Here is a 22,160-nt window from a genome sequence, read left to right on the forward strand (position 1 = left end):
AAAAAATACTACTAGCCAACTAGCAATTCTATAAAGTTGGCTTTAGCTAGCCCAGATGGGTTCCCAATCTCCCAACCTCCAAGAAGCTAGATGCTTTTAGCAACAGTAGTATTTACATACTAGCCTTGTTAGGAATTAGCTTGCAAAGCCAGAAGTTCAATTTCAATTTACTATGTAGATTGTCTGTAGGGTTGGTCCTAATGCAGTGGGGAAATTGAGATAAAAAAAAACTGAACATAAATTAAACAGACTTTTCAAATGTCTGTCTGTTGTATACCCACTTCCTCTCCGCTTACCTTACGTCATAATTAAAGTTCTGCAGGTGCGCCATACCTGCAACAAAAAAAAGTCAGAACTTGTGGGGGGACTTTTATTTTGAAATGAGGAAATCCGAAAGGAACTGACTTCGCTGAGGAACTGCATGGGTCTACAACAGACCCACGTTTGGAAAGTCTGTTTAATTATAAGTTCCACTGATGCAATCTCTATTGCACTCCACACTGCCCTTTCCCACCTGGACAAAAGGAGCACCTATGTGAGAATGCTATTCATTGACTACAGCTCAGCGTTCAACACCATAGTGCCCTCAAAGCTCATCAATAAGCTAAGAACTCTGGGACTAAACACCTCCCTTTGCAACTGGATCCTGGACTTCCTGACGGGCCGACCCCAGGTGGTAAGGGTAGGTAACAACACATCCGCCACACTGATCCTCAACACGGGGGCCCCTCAGGGCTGCGTGCTCAGTCCCCTCCTGTACTCCCTGTTCACTCATTACTGCATGGCCAAGCACGACTCCAACACCATCATTAAGTTTGTCGGTGACACAACAGTGGTTGGCCTGATCACCGACAACGACGAGACAGCCTATAGGGAGGAGGTCAAAGACCTGACCATGTGGTGCCAGGACAACAACCTCTCCCTCAACGTGATCAAGACAAAGGAGATGATTGTGGACTACAGGAAAAAGATGACCGAGCACACCCCCATTCTCATTGACAGGGCTGCAGTGGAGCAGGTTGAGAGCTTCAAGTTCTTTGGTGTCCACATCACCAACAAACTAACATGGTCCAAGCACACCAAGACAGTCATGAAGAGGACACGACAAAACCTAATCCCCCTCAAGAGACTGAAAAGATTTGGCATGGGTCCTCAGATCCTCAAAAGCTTTTACAGCTGCACCATTGAGAGCATCCTTACTGGTTGCATCACTGCCTGGTATGGCAACTGCTCGGCCTCCGACCGCAAGGCACTACAGAGGCTAGTGCGAACGGCCCAGTACATCACTGGGGCCAAGCTTCCTGCCACCCAGGACCTCTATACCAGGCGGTGACAGAGGAAGGCCCTAAAAATTGTCAAGACTCCAACCATCCTAGTTATAGACGGTTTACTCTGCTACCACATGGAAAGTTGTATTGAAGCGCCAAGTCTAGGTCCAAGAAGCTTAGAGGTTAGAAGCTTCTTAACAGCTTCTAGCCCCAAGCCATAAGACTCCTGAACATCTAATCAAATGTCTACCAAGACTATTTTCATTGCCTCAACTCCCCATCCTCTTTCACACGGCTGCTACTCTCTGTTGTCATCTATGCATATTTACTTTAATCCTACATGTACATATTACCTCAACTAACTGGTGCCCCCGCACGTTGACTCTGTACCGGTACCCCCCTGTATATAGTCTCGCTATTGTTGTTTTACTGCTGCTCTTTAATTACTTGTTACTTTAATTTCTTATTCTTATCTGTATTTTTTTAAACTGCATTGTTGGTTAGCGGCTCGTAAGTAAGCATTTCACTGTAAGGTCTACTACACCTGTTGTATTCGGTGAATGTGAACAATAAAATTAGATTTGATTAGATGTTTTTTCTCTCTCAAATCTCCCCTGCATAATGACCAAGCCTACAGACAATCAACAAAATAAGTTGAAATGTAATTTTATTAAACTTTTGGCTTCTGGCAGATTTTTCAGTTTTTTTGCAAGCTAATTCCAAGCACTGCAATTGTGTAAATGCTAGCGTTGCTAAAAGCAGCAACCAAGAAGACATTTCGGGATATCAATCAAGTTAGAGTAGGCAAGGTTGGTTTAGAAAATCAAGTAATAGCTAAATGTATCGAATAAGACTCAAATTCCTTGAACTCTTTTACCTAGATTTGATCAGAGATGCAGAGAAGAATATTTAGTTTCATTAAAAAAACAACCACCAGGAGGAGACAGACAGCTTAAGAGATATGCTTAGATATGCAGAACATTTGAGATATTCGTTTACACAGAATTAAGTATGATTATGGCTGTAGATTGCAGGAAAAAGCTGTTTGAGGTGCCCTCCGCACCACCCCCCCAGCCATCTTCACGTACTTTGTGCCCCCTCAGATTATTGCGGTGCATGATGCACCTACACACACACACACACACACACACACAAAACCCTTTAGTAACCCGTAACGATAAATGCAATACAGTGAACCACATTGCTTGTTAACAATATAATAATTGGAATAAGATCTATTTCATCTATTGGTTTAGGTTATTAGCTTCATAGAGATCTCTCTTCTCTGTGATTAGACTTCAAATTGAGTGTCACCACAATGTAAACATATTGTTATGATAGATATCTAACACAGCTCACACAGTTGTCAGTCTCTGAGCCACACCAAATATGGCCGCTGCTTCCATCCCTTTTTTAAGCCACGGGTTTCCGCTCTATTGACCAATCACCATGTGCGCTGTGGAAATCCTCCGCTCTTTCCGGGGGTGGAAGTTCACGAATTAAACGCACAAGTGGCGGGAGTTGTTGTCAAGTAGAATCTGATCGAAGTCACCACATTGAACAAAGGTAGCTACAACATTTTATTGCCAAGTAGCGAGAGCTAGCTAACAATGTCACATGTGTCCGATTGCCAAATACATGCGGATCATAATTAATTGGTATACCCATTTGTTTCTTTGTAACTAGCTATTTACAATTGAAACAGGGCTAGCTAGTTAGCTATAGCTAACTTGCAGGCGTGTTGCTGTTCAACGACGTTGAGAAGTTCACATTGAGGCAAATAAACACCTCAACTGCGGCTTGTAACTATTAATATTGATAGCTACTTACTAACGATGCCTGCTCCTCTTCCAAATGTGACCAGTAGTTACCAGTGTCTCAACTTCATCAGCGGATAGCTAGCTATGAGGTTGGAAAGTGATATTTGGATTCGGTTATTGTAGCTAGTTAAGGTTCGCTGTTAACGGCACAGTCCTTCATTCGTGTTTCAGCCAAACGACAGCCCTGCCACTTGGTTCCTATAGTTAGTGGTGTAAAATACTTTAAGTAAACTACTTAAAGTCGTTTTTTTTGGTTAGTTACTATTTATATTTGACAACTTTTACTTTTACTCCACTACATTCCTTAAAAAGTGTGCTTTCTACTCCATACATTTTCCCTGACACCCAAAAGTGTTCTTTACATTTAGAATGTTTAGCAGGACGGGAAAATTGTCAAATTCACGCACTTATCAAGCAAACATCCCTGGTCATCCCTACTGCCTCTGATCTGGCGGTGTGAACTGTGCACTTGGCTATCCGTAAATTAAAAACACAAGAACACCGTGTCGTCTGGTTTTATTAATATTAGACATTTTAAATGATTTTTACTTTTGACACCTAAGTACATTTTATCAATTACATTTGCTTTTGATACTTAAGTATATTTAAACAATACTGACTTTTCCTCAGGTACTATTTTACTGGGTGACTCACTTTTATTTGAGTCATTTTCTTTTAAGGTATCTTTACTTTTACTCAAGTATGAAAATGTTGTACTTTCTCCACCACCGTAGTTAGTTCCCAGGAATAGCCAGGGCTGGATACATGTAGATAACTTTGTAAAAATGAGGGAGCTACTGTAGCTAGCTAGGTAATACTCAACTGCATAGATGTAGCTATGAACCTAATAAGTCCCAGTCTACATGAGATCAGAGTGATAGCTAGTTTGACACATACTTTGAAGCTATAGCTACATTGTTTAAAAGACATTGTAACAACCTTATATTTTGGATTATGGTGGGGTAAGACCGTTCTACTAAACTCATGAGGCATTTCAAGGATCATAGGGCATTGAAATGAAGTGGCCTAAATATTGAATTCTATGAGGGTAGCTGGCTAGCAAGCTAACACAACAACCTTCACTGTCCACCTGACTGATGCCCAGGCAGCCACTGCGCTAGAAAGCTCACCATAGCTTCATCAGCGACAGTTGAAGTCGGAAGTTTACATACTTAGGTTGGAGTCATTAAAACTCGTTTTTCAACCACAAATTTCTTGTTAGCAAACTATAGTTTAGGCATGTCAGTTAGGACATCTACTTTGTGCATGACACAAGTAATTTTTTCCAACAATTTATACATACAGTGAATTATTAGTGAAATACTCTGTATCACAAATCCAGTGGGTCAGGAGTTTACATACACTAAGATGACTGTGCCTTTAAACGGCTTGGAAAATTCCAGAAAAATGTTGTCCTGGCTTTAGAAGCTTCTGATAGGCTAATTTGCATCATTTAAGTCAATTTGAGGTTTAACTGTGGATGTATTTCAAGGCCAACCTTCAAACTCAGTGCCCCTTTGCTTGACATCATGGGAAAATCAAAAGTAATCCGCCAAGACCACAAGTCTGGTTCATCCTTGGGAGCAATTTCCAAACGCCTGAAGGTACCACGTTCACCTGTACAAACGGCCACGCAGCCGTCACACCGCTCAGGAAGGAGACGCGTTCTGTCTCCTAGAGATGAACGTACTTTGGTGCGAAAAGTACAAATCAATCCCAGAACAACTGCAAAGGACCCTGTGAAGATGCTGGAGGAAACCTGTACAAAAGTATCTATATCCACAGTAAAGCGAGTCCTATATTGACATAATCTGAAAGGCTGCTCAGCAAGGAAGAAGCCACTGCTCCAAAACCGCCATAAAAAAGCCAGACTACGGTTTGCAACTGCCCATGGGGACAAAGATTGTACTTTTTGGAGAAATGTCCTCTGGTCTGATGAAACAAAAATAGAACTGTTTGGCCATAATGACCATTGTTATGTTAGGAGGAATAAGGGGGATGCTTGCAAGCCGAGGAACACCATCCCAACCGTGAAGTACGGGGGTGGCAGCATCATGTTGTGGGAGTGCTTTGCTGCAGGAGGGACTGGTGCACTTCCCAAAGTAGATGTTATCACGAGGCAGGAAAATGATGTGAATATATTGAAGCAACATCTCAAGACATCAGTCAGGAAGTTAAAGCTTGGTCGTAAATGGGTCTTCCAAATAGACAATGACCCCAAGCATACTTCCAAAGTTGTGGCAAAATGGCTTAAGGACAACAAAGTCAAGGTATTGGAGTGGCCATCACAAATCCCTGACCTCAGTCGTATAGACAATTTGTGGGCAGAACTGAAAAAGTGTGTGCGAGCAAGGAGGCCTACAAACCTGACTCAGTTACACCAGCTCTGTCAGGAGGAATGGGCCAAAATTCACCCAACTTATTGTTGGAAGCTTGTGGAAGGCTACCCAAAACATTTGACCCAAGTTAAACAATTTAAAGGCAATGCTACCAAATACTAATTGTGTGTATGTAAACCTCTGACCCACTGGGAATGTGATGAAAGAAATAAAAGCTGAAAAATCATTCTCTTTACTATTATTCTGACATTTCACATTCTTAAAATGAAGTGGAGATCCTAACTGACCTAAGACAGGGAATTTTTACGAGGATTATATGTCATGAATTGTGAAAAACTGAGTTTAAATGTATTTGGCTAAGGTGTATGTAAACTTCCGACTTCAACTGTATAATTAATGTGGCCAGATGACAGTGAATTATATCAATCAGAATGAAATAGGCCTGGCTATATAATACACATGCTATTTAACTAACGTTTTTATACAAAGTGACCTACGGTTTTGGGTAAAATTTTTTTTATTGATTGCTGTAGCGGTAATCAAACCCACGACCTGATGGTGCCAGCGCCATGCTCTACCAGCTGAACCAGTTGTAGCCTATTTGGTTGAATAGAATACTTTAATTTTCCAGAAGGAACTTAAGTTGTTGCAAATCAGATAAGATAAATATATAGTACTAAATATATAAACAACATTCACACGTGACAGATACAAATGCTTACAAGGTGTGTAAAGTACTAATCGTTGGTCCATTGATGTCTCCTGTAGATGGATGCTAAAAGGCGGAATAGCGGTCCGCCGAGGGGCGGGGCGTCCCAGGCCAAGCGTGGTAAAACTGGCGGGGATTGGGAAGACAGCCCGTCGATCTTCGAGGAGGAACTCGCCCTGTTCGAAGAAGCCGATATGGAGGCGGAGGAGAGGGAAGGACAGGCGGGGCATGACGTCATCCCTGTTGGTGAGAGGATGAGAGGAGAGCGCATGGTGATGTGCATTGTGCAGGCTTTAGTCTTACCAGGGATTCCTATTGTCTGGAATGACTGGAATGTTTAGGATTTCTGCCATTTAACTAGCCTGAAATCTAAAACCTGTTTAAAACCATCATTCCACTCCATGTAGGCCAACTACATGTTTAGCATGACAAGGAGTGGAATAACTCAACGCACTGGTACCCAGGCTACCATTTGACGCTGGTGGTGGAGAGTTTAATTCATTTTTCACCAACCTGCCTCTTTAACATCACACTGACTGACCAATCTCCTGTCTTCTGCATATGACCCTTGACCCGGTTGCAGGTGAGCTGTTCTCTACTGACCTCAACCCCCGATGGCGTCGGCCACAGGCCGCCCCTCTTAACCCGGACTCTGACACCCTGGTCTTCCAACAGATTGACCTCGACTACTATTTAGGTAAGCTATGTCACTGAAATGTTTAGGGTTTCTGCCCTTCGACTAGCCTGGAATCCAGAACCTGTTTGAAACAGGTTGGCCTACATGGAGTGGAATGTTGCAATTAAGCTCAGGGATGAGGCTGGAGAAATGTAACCACTGTCAAGATCATAGATGGATATATGAAGGCAATGCCTGACAGTCCATGGGACCAACAGGTTAGTTTTAGTTGGAGCATATTTAGGCTGCCATGGACTTTTAAAGGCCATTTTTCTGTCACGTTTTAAGGCAGGAGTGCGAGTCATGACACCGACCTAAACTGTTTGTGATGGTCTGTTCAACAGGGGCTGCTGTGGCTGGCATGCCAGGTCAGTCTCAGGGAAATGTACCAATAATCCGCATGTTTGGGGTGACTGACAGCGGGAACAGTGTGTGCTGCCACGTGCACGGCTTTGCCCCCTATTTCTACATCCCTGCCCCCAATGGTGAGTTTTCTCTGAAAATGAGCAATATAATGATACGCAACATTACTCTACATATCAGACCTATTAGTGTGAGCTAAGCATGGCATGACCGTGTGGGATACGTGTTTTCTAGGCATCACAGTAGTAATGTCGTGGTCACTTTAAGAAGCAGAAGACTACATTATTATTTAGGACTAAATCTGAGGGCCAACCACAAATGACATGAAAATAATGACTTTAATTTTGTCCACCGAGTCGGTGGAATGGAGTAACAATATCAAATTCATCCACCCCTTTTTCTCTCTCACTTTCCCCCTCCCTTCCTCTCTCTGTCTCAGGGTTCACCAGTGATCATTTGAGTGAGTTCAAAAGGGAGCTTAACTCTGCTGTGCTGAAGGACATGCGCTACAACAAGGACAACATGTCGGTCACTGTGCTGGCGGTGGACATCACACACAAAGAAAGTATGTATAGTGTCCATGTCTGGTCTAGTGGTGGAACTGCAATAGGCTAGTAGTGGGACTGCTGACTCCTGGATACACTCAGGGTGCATTCCAGTAGTCATTTGAGGCAAAGGAAAGTTCAGAAGGGTAACATGGACATGTTTTGGACAGGTAGCAAAGAAAAGAGCGTTTGAATTGGTTGAATGAACGAAGTAAAGACGCTCTATCAGTCCTTACCTCCTTTTACCCAGGATGCAGAGGAGTATCCTGTGTGTCAACAGTTGAACTGTTGTTTTTGGTTGTGTGTGTGGTGTGGTAGCTTGTAGTGCTGTGGTGTTGACTAGGCTGACAAGGTAGTTGATAACTTCCTCCCCATCTCTCCTCCAGGTATGTATGGTTACCATGGGAAACGGATTGCGGACTTCCTGCGCATCACCATGGCAATTCCTCGTCTGATTGCCCCGGCGAAGAGGCTCCTGGAGCAGGGATTTAAGTTTGGACCTTTCCCCATTCAGAGCTTCTCTTCCTACGAGGCTAACATCGACTTTGAGATCAGGTGTGTGTGTGTGTGTGTGTGTGTGTGTGTGTGTGTGTGTGTGTGTGTGTGTGTGAGAGAGAGAGAGAGATAAGTAAAAAAAGAAGCAGTCCTGGTTTTCCCTTGACATTTTAACCCAGTTCTTTCCCTAAACTGCCGGGTCTCTCTTACCCCCCCCCCCCCCCCCCCCCCCCCCCCCCCCCTACTGCCTCAACGAGCTGCAACACTCTGACAGTCTCATAAATACAGTTCATATATGCTTTCGAAAAAAATGATCACTTGGTTGTGTTTATGACGGTCATGAGTAACATTAGAATACAGAATGTATTTCATTCCAAAGAACACATTATCATTGTCATTAGTTTATGTTACTGTAGGTCATCTGTTGCAGCGTGGTCACGTGTGGAGGCCAAGAAACAGGGTTTATTCTTGGTAAACATTTTATTTTGAAATAGTGTTCATCTTTTCATTTTGAGAGGTAATTCACAATGGTAAGTGTGTTGGACACCTCCGAATGTGCTCTTTCTGAGACTGTATAGAAATCAACACGTGTTACCTGCGTGTGACTCTAGGAGGATTTGAAAAAGTCACTTTTTGGCGCTCAGTGAAACAAAATGGCGCGTCCTCCTGAAATGGCTTCTAACACTAATGAAATAGACTTATTTAGGATGAGTCTAGGAAGTAGTGGAGCAGGACTTTAAAAAGGAGATTAACATGTTTTATTGATGTGCAGACAACATGACTTCCTCAGGGCTTCCAGTGTTAAACTATATAAACCAATTATTTAGACATTTTTGGGAGAAATGTATTTTCAACCAAATTCACACAGTAAGCAGTTGTTTTTCATGAGAATTAACAAATTCATTTGTACAGATGTTGTTAAATGAGGTCCGCTGTGTCCCGTGGTGCTATAGGTTTATGTTGTTTAATGAGGTCCGCTGTGTCCCGTGGTGCTATAGGTTTATGTTGTTAAATGAGGTCCGCTGTGTCCCGTGGTGCTATAGGTTTATGTTGTTAAATGAGGTCCGCTGTGTCCCGTGGCGCTATAGGTTTATGTTGTTAAATGAGGTCTGCTGTGTCCCGTGGTACTATAGGTTTATGTTGTTAAATGAGGTCCGCTGTGTCCCATGGTGCTATAGGTTTATGTTGTTAAATGAGGTCTGCTGTGTCCCATGGTGCTATAGGTTTATGTTGTTAAATGAGGTCCGCTGTGTCCTGTGGTGCTATAGGTTTATGTTGTTAAATTAGGTCCGCTGTGTCCCGTGGTGCTATAGGTTTATGTTGTTAAATGAGGTCCGCTGTGTCCCGTGGTGCTATAGGTTTATGGTGGACAGCGATGTGGTGGGTTGCTGCTGGATTGAGCTGCCCAAAGGGAAGTACCGGGTGAGGGAGGAGAGGATGTTGGGGGAGACGGACGCTCACAACCCAGGCAAGGTAAGAGAATGGAGACCTCTGGGCCTTTACACACCCAGGGGGTGTTCCAGATTTACAATACCTCCCTCCTCTCTCCTAGGTGTCTCTGTGTCAGTATGAGGTTGATGTGGGATGGACCCAGCTGATCAGTCACCCAGCAGAGGGAGAGTACCAGAGGATCGCTCCTCTCAGGGTTCTCAGCTTTGACATTGAGTGTGCTGGAAGAAAAGGTTTGTGCTCTGTACTGCATTGTACTATATTATGCTGTATTGTACTGATTGGGTGTCTGTGGACTGGAGAGACTGTGTTTACTGGCTTGTCCTCTGGCTCCTGTCAGCAGAGCCATGTATTTAGAGAGTTGGGACATTGAGGTTTCTGCATTATGATGCATTTACGTGACACTACAACATTCTATAACAGCCATGTTAACTCTTCATTTACATAACACTACAACATTCTATGACAGCCATGGTAACTCTTCATTTACATGACACTACAACATTCTATAACAGCCATGTTAACTCTTCATTTACATAACACTACAACATTCTATGACAGCCATGGTAACTCTTCATTTACATAACACTACAACATTCTATAACAGCCATGTTAACTCTTCATTTACATAACACTACAACATTCTATGACAGCCATGGTAACTCTTCATTTACATGACACTACAACATTCTATGACAGCCATGTTAACTCTGCATTTACAGGACACTACAACATTCTATGACAGCCATGTTAACTCTGCATTTACAGGACACTACAACATTCTATGACAGCCATGTTAACTCTTCATTTACATGACACTACAACATTCTATGACAGCCATGTTAACTCTTCATTTACATGACACTACAACATTCTATGACAGCCATGTTAACTCTTCATTTACGTGACACTAAAACATTCTATGACAGCCATGTTAACTCTTCATTTACGTGACACTAAAACATTCTATGACAGCCATGGTAACTCTTCATTTACATAACACTACAACATTCTATGACAGCCATGTTAACTCTTCATTTACATAACACTACAACATTCTATGACAGCCATGGTAACTCTTCATTTACATAACACTACAACATTCTATAACAGCCATGTTAACTCTTCATTTACATAACACTACAACATTCTATGACAGCCATGGTAACTCTTCATTTACATGACACTACAACATTCTATGACAGCCATGTTAACTCTGCATTTACAGGACACTACAACATTCTATGACAGCCATGTTAACTCTGCATTTACATAACACTACAACATTCTATAACAGCCATGTTAACTCTTCATTTACATAACACTACAACATTCTATGACAGCCATGGTAACTCTTCATTTACATGACACTACAACATTCTATGACAGCCATGTTAACTCTGCATTTACAGGACACTACAACATTCTATGACAGCCATGTTAACTCTGCATTTACAGGACACTACAACATTCTATGACAGCCATGTTAACTCTTCATTTACATGACACTACAACATTCTATGACAGCCATGTTAACTCTTCATTTACATGACACTACAACATTCTATGACAGCCATGTTAACTCTTCATTTACGTGACACTAAAACATTCTATGACAGCCATGTTAACTCTTCATTTACGTGACACTAAAACATTCTATGACAGCCATGGTAACTCTTCATTTACATAACACTACAACATTCTATGACAGCCATGTTAACTCTTCATTTACATGACACTACAACATTCTATGACAGCCATGTTAACTCTGCATTTACAGGACACTACAACATTCTATGACAGCCATGTTAACTCTTCATTTACATGACACTACAACATTCTATAACAGCCATGGTAACTCTTCATTTACATAACACTACAACATTCTATGACAGCCATGTTAACTCTTCATTTACATGACACTACAACATTCTATGACAGCCATGTTAACTCTGCATTTACAGGACACTACAACATTCTATGACAGCCATGTTAACTCTTCATTTACATGACACTACAACATTCTATGACAGCCATGTTAACTCTTCATTTACATGACACTACAACATTCTATGACAGCCATGTTAACTCTTCATTTACATGACACTACAACATTCTATGACAGCCATGTTAACTCTGCATTTACAGGACACTACAACATTCTATGACAGCCATGTTAACTCTTCATTTACATGACACTACAACATTCTATGACAGCCATGTTAACTCTTCATTTACATGACACTACAACATTCTATGACAGCCATGTTAACTCTTCATTTACATGACACTACAACATTCTATGACAGCCATGTTAACTCTTCATTTACATGACACTACAACATTCTATGACAGCCGTGTTAACTCTTCATTTACATGACACTACAACATTCTATGACAGCCGTGTTAACTCTTCATTTACATGACACTACAACATTCTATGACAGCCATGTTAACTCTTCATTTACATGACACTACAACATTCTATGACAGCCATGTTAACTCTTCATTTACGTGACACTAAAACATTCTATGACAGCCATGTTAACTCTTCATTTACATGACACTACAACATTCTATGACAGCCATGTTAACTCTTCATTTACATGACACTACAACATTCTATGACAGCCATGTTAACTCTTCATTTACATGACACTACAACATTCTATGACAGCCATGTTAACTCTTCATTTACATGACACTACAACATTCTATGACAGCCATGTTAACTCTTCATTTACATGACACTACAACATTCTATGACAGCCATGTTAACTCTTCATTTACATGACACTACAACATTCTATGACAGCCATGGTAACTCTTCATTTACATGACACTACAACATTCTATGACAGCCATGTTAACTCTTCATTTACATGACACTACAACATTCTATGACAGCCATGTTAACTCTTCATTTACATAACACTACAACATTCTATGACAGCCATGTTAACTCTTCATTTACATGACACTACATGACACTACAACATTCTATGACAGCCATGGTAATTCTTCATTTACATAACACTACAACATTCTATGACAGCCATGTTAACTCTTCATTTACATGACACTACAACATTCTATGACAGCCATGTTAACTCTGCATTTACAGGACACTACAACATTCTATGACAGCCATGTTAACTCTTCATTTACATGACACTACAACATTCTATAACAGCCATGGTAACTCTTCATTTACATAACACTACAACATTCTATGACAGCCATGTTAACTCTTCATTTACATGACACTACAACATTCTATGACAGCCATGTTAACTCTGCATTTACAGGACACTACAACATTCTATGACAGCCATGTTAACTCTTCATTTACATGACACTACAACATTCTATGACAGCCATGTTAACTCTTCATTTACATGACACTACAACATTCTATGACAGCCATGTTAACTCTTCATTTACATGACACTACAACATTCTATGACAGCCATGTTAACTCTGCATTTACAGGACACTACAACATTCTATGACAGCCATGTTAACTCTTCATTTACATGACACTACAACATTCTATGACAGCCATGTTAACTCTTCATTTACATGACACTACAACATTCTATGACAGCCATGTTAACTCTTCATTTACATGACACTACAACATTCTATGACAGCCATGTTAACTCTTCATTTACATGACACTACAACATTCTATGACAGCCATGTTAACTCTTCATTTACATGACACTACAACATTCTATGACAGCCATGTTAACTCTTCATTTACATGACACTACAACATTCTATGACAGCCATGGTAACTCTTCATTTACATGACACTACAACATTCTATGACAGCCATGTTAACTCTTCATTTACATGACACTACAACATTCTATGACAGCCATGTTAACTCTTCATTTACATAACACTACAACATTCTATGACAGCCATGTTAACTCTTCATTTACATGACACTACATGACACTACAACATTCTATGACAGCCATGTTAACTCTTCATTTACATAACACTACAACATTCTATGACAGCCATGTTAACTCTTCATTTACATGACACTACAACATTCTATGACAGCCATGTTAACTCTTCATTTACATGACACTACAACATTCTATGAAAGCCATGTTAACTCTTCATTTACATGACACTACAACATTCTATGACAGCCATGTTAACTCTTCATTTACATGACACTACAACATTCTATGACAGCCATGGTAACTCTTCATTTACATGACACTACAACATTCTATGACAGCCATGTTAACTCTTCATTTACATAACACTACAACATTCTATGACAGCCATGTTAACTATTCATTTACATAACACTACAACATTCTATGACAGCCATGTTAACTCTTCATTTACATGACACTACAACATTCTATGACAGCCATGGTAACTCTTCATTTACATGACACTACAACATTCTATGACAGCCATGTTAACTCTTCATTTACATGACACTACAACATTCTATGACAGCCATGTTAACTCTTCATTTACATGACACTACAACATTCTATGACAGCCATGTTAACTCTTCATTTACATGACACTACAACATTCTATGACAGCCATGTTAAATATCATTCTATGACAGCCATGTTAACTCTTCATTTACATGACACTACAACATTCTATGACAGCCATGTTAAATATCATTCTATGACAGCCATGTTAACTCTTCATTTACATGACAATACAACATTCTATGACAGCCATGTTAACTCTTCATTTACATGACACTACAACATTCTATGACAGCCATGTTAACTCTTCATTTACATGACACTACAACATTCTATGACAGCCATGTTAACTCTTCATTTACATAACACTACAACATTCTATGACAGCCATGTTAACTCTTCATTTACATGACACTACAACATTCTATGACAGCCTTGTTAACTCTTCATTTACATGACACTACAACATTCTATGATAACTCTTCATTTACATGACACTACATGACACTACAACATTCTATGACAGCCATGTTAACTCTTCATTTACATGACACGACAACATTCTATGACAGCCATGTTAACTCTTCATTTACATGACACGACAACATTCTATGACAGTCTTGTTAACTCTTCATTTACATGACACTACAACATTCTATGATAACTCTTCATTTACATGACACTACAACATTCTATGACAGCCTTATTAACTCTTAACGCTCCCCGTTAACATTACATGAGGAGAATTGACACTGTTCTATGTAACTGAATGTCTAGGATCAGAACAGTATTCACTGTTCTAAAGGTTGGCCCAACTCTCTTGTCTTCTTCTAGGGATTTTTCCCGAGGCAGAGAAAGACCCAGTGATCCAGATAGCCTCCATGGTGCAGCGACAGGGAGAGAAGGAACCTTTCATCCGCACCGTCTTCACCCTCCAGTCCTGCTCCAGCATCGTGGGCTCCCAGGTCCTGTGCTTCACTAAAGAGAGCCAGTTACTACAGGTAACATATACACACACACACAAACACACTTGTGGGGAGTTGAGCTTGGCTGCTTTAAGACAAACAGCAGTGGAGGTTCCCCCCTGATTGGCTCTTTGTATTCCCCCTGCAGAGCTGGGCTGAGTTTGTGAGGACTGTGGATGCAGACATCATCACTGGGTACAACATCCAGAACTTTGACCTTCCCTACCTGCTGAACAGAGCAGCTACCCTGAAGGTCAGTACAGACAGACTGGCCATGGTTCTATGGAAACTTCTAGAATCAGAACGTCCAGATTCTAAGTCTAACCTGCCAGATCAATGTCTGTTGATGCAGTATTTGTTGTATATTGCCTTGTTGTATGTGGACCTGTCAGTCTAACTACTGGAGCTGTACCTGCCTGTCAGTCTAACTACTGGAGCTGTACCTGCCTGTCAGTCTAACTACTGGAGCTGTACCTGCCTGTCAGTCTAACTACTGGAGCTGTACCTACCTGTCAGTCTAACTACTGGAGCTGTACCTACCTGTCAGTCTAACTACTGGAGCTGTACCCGCCTGTCAGTCTAACTACTGGAGCTGTACCTGCCTGTCAGTCTAACTACTGGAGCTGTACCTGGCTGTCAGTCTAACTACTGGAGCTGTACCTGCCTGTCAGTCTAACTACTGGAGCTGTACCTGCCTGTCAGTCTAACTACTGGAGCTGTACCTGCCTGTCAGTCTAACTACTGGAGCTGTACCTGCCTGTCAGTCTAACTACTGGAGCTGTACCTGCCTGTCAGTCTAACTACTGGAGCTGTACCTGCCTGTCAGTCTAACTACTGGAGCTGTACCTACCTGTCAGTCTAACTACTGGAGCTGTACCTGCCTGTCAGTCTAACTACTGGAGCTGTACCTGCCTGTCAGTCTAACTACTGGAGCTGTACCTGCCTGTCAGTCTAACTACTGGAGCTGTACCTGCCTGTCAGTCTAACTACTGGAGCTGTACCTGCCTGTCAGTCTAACTACTGGAGCTGTACCTACCTGTCAGTCTAACTACTGGAGCTGTACCTACCTGTCAGTCTAACTACTGGAGCTGTACCTGCCTGTCAGTCTAACTACTGGAGCTGTACCTGCCTGTCAGTCTAACTACTGGAGCTGTACCTGCCTGTCAGTCTAACTACTGGAGCTGTACCTGCCTGTCAGTCTAACTACTGGAGCTGTACCTGCCTGTCAGTCTAACTACTGGAGCTGTACCTGCCTGTCAGTCTAACTACTGGAGCTGTACCTGCCTGTCAGTCTAACTACTGGAGCTGTACCTGCCTGTCAGTCTAACTACTGGAGCTGTACCTGGCTGTCAGTCTAACTACTGGAGCTGTACCTGCCTGTCAGTCTAACTACTGGAGCTGTACCTGCCTGTCAGTCTAACTACTGGAGCTGTACCTGCCTGTCAGTCTAACTACTGGAGCTGTACCTGCCTGTCAGTCTAACTACTGGAGCTGTACCTGCCTGTCAGTCTAACTACTGGAGCTGTACCTGCCTGTCAGTCTAACTACTGGAGCTGTACCTGGCTGTCAGTCTAACTACTGGAGCTGTACCTGCCTGTCAGTCTAACTACTGGAGCTGTACCTGCCTGTCAGTCTAACTACTGGAGCTGTACCTGCCTGTCAGTCTAACTACTGGAGCTGTACCTACCTGTCAGTCTAACTACTGGAGCTGTACCTGCCTGTCAGTCTAACTACTGGAGCTGTACCTGCCTGTCAGTCTAACTACTGGAGCTGTACCTGCCTGTCAGTCTAACTACTGGAGCTGTACCTGCCTGTCAGTCTAACTACTGGAGCTGTACCTGCCTGTCAGTCTAACTACTGGAGCTGTACCTGCCTGTCAGTCTAACTACTGGAGCTGTACCTGCCTGTCAGTCTAACTACTGGAGCTGTACCTGCCTGTCAGTCTAACTACTGGAGCTGTACCTGCCTGTCAGTCTAACTACTGGAGCTGTACCTGCCTGTCAGTCTAACTACTGGAGCTGTACCTGCCTGTCAGTCTAACTACTGGAGCTGTACCTGCCTGTCAGTCTAACTACTGGAGCTGTACCTGCCTGTCAGTCTAACTACTGGAGCTGTACCTGCCTGTCAGTCTAACTACTGGAGCTGTACCTGCCTGTCAGTCTAACTACTGGAGCTGTACCTGCCTGTCAGTCTAACTACTGGAGCTGTACCTGCCTGTCAGTCTAACTACTGGAGCTGTACCTGCCTGTCAGTCTAACTACTGGAGCTGTACCTACCTGTCAGTCTAACTACTGGAGCTGTACCTGCCTGTCAGTCTAACTACTGGAGCTGTCAGTCTAACTACTGGAGCTGTACCTGCCTGTCAGTCTAACTACTGGAGCTGTACCTGGCTGTCAGTCTAACTACTGGAGCTGTACCTGCCTGTCAGTCTAACTACTGGAGCTGTACCTGCCTGTCAGTCTAACTACTGGAGCTGTACCTGCCTGTCAGTCTAACTACTGGAGCTGTACCTGCCTGTCAGTCTAACTACTGGAGCTGTACCTGCCTGTCAGTCTAACTACTGGAGCTGTACCTGCCTGTCAGTCTAACTACTGGAGCTGTACCTGCCTGTCAGTCTAACTACTGGAGCTGTACCTGCCGGTCAGTCTAACTACTGGAGCTGTACCTGCCTGTCAGTCTAACTACTGGAGCTGTACCTACCTGTCAGTCTAACTACTGGAGCTGTACCTGCCTGTCAGTCTAACTACTGGAGCTGTACCTGCCTGTCAGTCTAACTTCTGGAGCTGTACCTGCCTGTCAGTCTAACTACTGGAGCTGTACCTGCCTGTCAGTAACTACTGGAGCTGTACCTGCCTGTCAGTCTAACTACTGGAGCTGTACCTGCCGGTCAGTCTAACTACTGGAGCTGTACCTGCCTGTCAGTCTAACTACTGGAGCTGTACCTGCCTGTCAGTCTAACTACTGGAGCTGTACCTGCCTGTCAGTCTAACTACTGGAGCTGTACCTGCCTGTCAGTCTAACTACTGGAGCTGTACCTGCCTGTCAGTCTAACGACTGGAGCTGTACCTGCCTGTCAGTCTAACTACTGGAGCTGTACCTGCCTGTCAGTCTAACTACTGGAGCTGTACCTGCCTGTCAGTCTAACTACTGGAGCTGTACCTGCCTGTCAGTCTAACTACTGGAGCTGTACCTGCCTGTCAGTCTAACTACTGGAGCTGTACCTGCCTGTCATAAGATACTAGAAACCACTTACATTTACTTATAAAATAATATATATAAAACAGTACATCATATAACATTATTACACCACTACTTATCTACAGTACAAAATGTACAGTACAGAATTAATAATACCACCATTCAACAACATTTCAATGTATGTGCATGTCTTTACGGTCCTGCTGTATTTATATCCTGCTGTTTAAATCTGATTCTACTGCTGCATCAGTTACCTGACGTGGAATAGAGTTCCATGTAGTCATGGCTCTATGTAGTACTGTGGAATAGAGTTCCATGTAGTCATGGCTCTATGTAGTACTGTGGAATAGAGTTCCATGTAGTCATGGCTCTATGTAGTACTGTGGAATAGAGTTCCATGTAGTCATGGCTCTATGTAGTACTGTGGAATAGAGTTCCATGTAGTCATGGCTCTATGTCGTACTGTGGAATAGAGTTCCATGTAGTCATGGCTCTATGTAGTACTGTGGAATAGAGTGCCATGTAGTCATGGCTCTATGTAGTACTGTGGAATAGAGTTCCATGTAGTCATGGCTCTATGTAGTACTGTGGAATAGAGTTCCATGTAGTCATGGCTCTATGTCGTACTGTGGAATAGAGTTCCATGTAGTCATGGCTCTATGTAGTACTGTGGAATAGAGTTCCATGTAGTCATGGCTCTATGTAGTACTGTGGAATAGAGTTCCATGTAGTCATGGCTCTATGTCGTACTGTGGAATAGAGTTCCATGTAGTCATGGCTCTATGTAGTACTGTGGAATAGAGTTCCATGTAGTCATGGCTCTATGTCGTACTGTGGAATAGAGTTCCATGTAGTCATGACTCTATGTCGTACTGTGGAATAGAGTTCCATGTAGTCATGGCTCTGTCGTACTGTGGAATAGAGTTCCATGTAGTCATGGCTCTATGTAGTACTGTGGAATAGAGTTCCATGTAGTCAGGGCTCTATGTAGTACTGTGGAATAGAGTTCCATGTAGTCATGGCTCTATGTAGTACTGTGGAATAGAGTTCCATGTAGTCATGGCTCTATGTAGTACTGTGTCACTCCCATAGTCTGTTCTGGACTTGGGGACTGTGAAGAGACCTCTGGTGGCATGTCTTGTGAGGTATGCAGGGGTGTCCAAGCTTTGTTCTAGTATTTTCAACAGACACCTCTGTACATTCAGCTAGTCAACACTTCTTACAAAAACAAGTAGTGATGAAGACAATCTCTCTTCCACTTTGAGCCAGGAGAGATTGACATGCGTGTCATTAATGTTAGCTCTGTTCTTTTAAGGGCCAGCCGTGCTGCCCTGTTCTGAACCAACTGCAATATTCCCAAGTCCCTCTTTGTGGCACCTGACCACACGACTGAACACTAGTCAAAGTGCAACAAAACTAGAGCCTGTAGGACCTTGTTGATAGTGTTGTTAAGAAGGTAGAGCAGTGCTTTTATGGACAGACTTCTCCCCATCTTAACTACTGTTGTATCAATGTGTTTTGACCATGACACTTGCTCATTACCACATTCATTACGAGATGTCATTTAGGTTTAGGGTTTAGTGAATCTCATCGATTTGTCCCAAATACAATGCTTTTAGTTTTTAAATATTTAGGACAAACTTATTTCTTGCCCACCCATTCTTTGTTAATTGTTGCAGTCATTTCAGTTGCTGTAGTAGCTGACGTGTGTAGTGTTGAGTCATTTACTCAGAGCCAGTGGCATGTAGTTAGTAAAGATAGGAAAAAGGTAAGGGGCCTAAACAGCTGCCCTGTAAGATACTAGAGATCCCCTAAACAGCTGCCCTATAAGATACTAGAGATCCCCAAAACAGCTGCCATATAAGATACTAGAGATCCCCAAAACAGCTGCCCTATAAGATACTAGAGATCCACAAAACAGCTGCCCTATAAGATACTAGAGATCCCCAAAACAGCAATGATTTTGGTCCGACCCAAAAAACAACTCGCACACAAACCTTTGACGCTAAGAAATGCATTTGAATTAGGCCCCAAAGATAATAATTGGATCTTCCTCAAATGAAATTCAGGAAAATGTTGTTTTCATAAACAATGACCTTTAAAAAGGCTGATGGAGTAGCGTGTCTGTCTCTCCTACCTGCCACGTCTGTCCTCTATTAAAGTCATGGAAAGAGACATCTGGAGTCTGTGTCTCTGTGCTTCTGCCTCTTTGTCTCTGTGCTTCTGCCTCTGTGTCTCTGTGCTTCTGTCTCTGTGCTTCTGCCTCTGTGTCTCTGTGCTTCTGCCTCTTTGTCTCTGTGCTTCTGCCTCTGTGTCTCTGTGCTTCTGCCTCTGTGTCTCTTTGCTTCTGCCTCTTTGTCTCTGTGCTTCTGCCTCTTTGTCTCTGTGCTTCTGCCTCTGTGTCTCTGTGCTTCTGCCTCTGTGTCTCTGTGCTTCTGCCTCTGTGTCTCTTGCTCTTTGGGGTTTTAGGCTGGGTGTCTGTGATGCACTCTGTGGCTTTCTAAAAGGGCTTTCTAAAATGTATTTGATTGATATGTCCGATTCCAGGTCAAGCTGTTCCCCTACCTGGGCAGAGTACTGGGCATCAAGTCAGTCCTGAGAGACTCCAGTTTCCAGAGCAAACAGATGGGCCGCAGAGAGAACAAGATCCTCAACATGGAGGGACGAGTTCAGTTTGACCTGCTCCAGGTAACTGGCCCGCCCTGGACCATAGTTAGACTCATCATGGATTCATGTTTTGTCTGACTGGCCCTGGACCATAGTTAGACTCATCATGGATTCATGTTTTGTCTGACTGACCCTGGACCATAGTTAGAGGACTCATCATGGATTCATGTTTTGTCTGACTGATCCTGGACCATAGTTAGACTCATCATGGATTCATGTTTTGTCTGACTGACCCTGGACCATAGTTAGACTCATCATGGATTCATGTTTTGTCTGATTGATCCTGGACCATAGTTAGACTCATCATGGATTCATGTTTTGTCTGACTGATCCTGGACCATAGTTAGACTCATCATGGATTCATGTTTTGTCTGACTGACCCTGGACCATAGTTAGAGGACTCATCATGGATTCATGTTTTGTCTGACTGATCCTGGACCATAGTTAGAGGACTCATCATGGATTCATGTTTTGTCTGACTGACCCTGGACCATAGTTAGAGGACTCATCATGGATTCATGTTTTATCTGACTGATCCTGGACCATAGTTAGACTCATCATGGATTCATGTTTTGTCTGACTGACCCTGGACCATAGTTAGACTCATCATGGATTCATGTTTTGTCTGACTGATCCTGGACCATAGTTAGGGGACTCATCATGGATTCATGTTTTGTCTGACTGATCCTGGACCATAGTTAGAGGACTCATCATGGATTCATGTTTTGTCTGACTGATCCTGGACCATAGTTAGACTCATCATGGATTCATGTTTTGTCTGACTGATCCTGGACCATAGTTAGACTCATCATGGATTCATGTTTTGTCTGACTGATCCTGGACCATAGTTAGAGAACTCATCATGGATTCATGTTTTGTCTGACTGATCCTGGACCATAGTTAGACTCATCATGGATACATGTTTTGTCTGACTGACCCTGGACCATAGTTAGAGGACTCATCATGGATTCATGTTTTGTCTGACTGATCCTGGACCATAGTTAGAGGACTCATCATGGATTCATGTTTTGTCTGACTGATCCTGGACCATAGTTAGACTCATCATGGATTCATGTTTTGTCTGACTGATCCTGGACCATAGTTAGACTCATCATGGATTCATGTTTTGTCTGACTGATCCTGGACCATAGTTAGAGAACTCATCATGGATTCATGTTTTGTCTGACT

At 42.5% G+C, this 22,160-nt stretch overlaps 1 protein-coding gene across 1 annotated transcript in view; it reads left to right on the forward strand.

Moving 5' to 3' along the window:
* The first annotated feature begins 2,678 nt into the window (after nt 1–2,678).
* LOC110487419 (DNA polymerase delta catalytic subunit) overlaps nt 2,679–22,160 on the forward strand; it is a 37,112-nt gene continuing 17,630 nt past the window's right edge. Inside the window, exons 1-11 of the mRNA XM_036941894.1 lie at nt 2,679–2,834; nt 6,196–6,382; nt 6,720–6,833; nt 7,157–7,297; nt 7,615–7,740; nt 8,107–8,275; nt 9,574–9,688; nt 9,768–9,897; nt 14,977–15,143; nt 15,256–15,360; nt 20,853–20,993. Coding sequence (XP_036797789.1) covers nt 6,196–6,382; nt 6,720–6,833; nt 7,157–7,297; nt 7,615–7,740; nt 8,107–8,275; nt 9,574–9,688; nt 9,768–9,897; nt 14,977–15,143; nt 15,256–15,360; nt 20,853–20,993 — 1,395 coding nt within the window. The 5' untranslated portion in view covers nt 2,679–2,834. The remainder of the gene's footprint in view (nt 2,835–6,195; nt 6,383–6,719; nt 6,834–7,156; nt 7,298–7,614; nt 7,741–8,106; nt 8,276–9,573; nt 9,689–9,767; nt 9,898–14,976; nt 15,144–15,255; nt 15,361–20,852; nt 20,994–22,160) is intronic.

The sequence above is a fragment of the Oncorhynchus mykiss genome, chromosome 13, assembly GCF_013265735.2.
Source record: "Oncorhynchus mykiss isolate Arlee chromosome 13, USDA_OmykA_1.1, whole genome shotgun sequence".
NCBI lineage: Eukaryota > Metazoa > Chordata > Actinopteri > Salmoniformes > Salmonidae > Oncorhynchus > Oncorhynchus mykiss.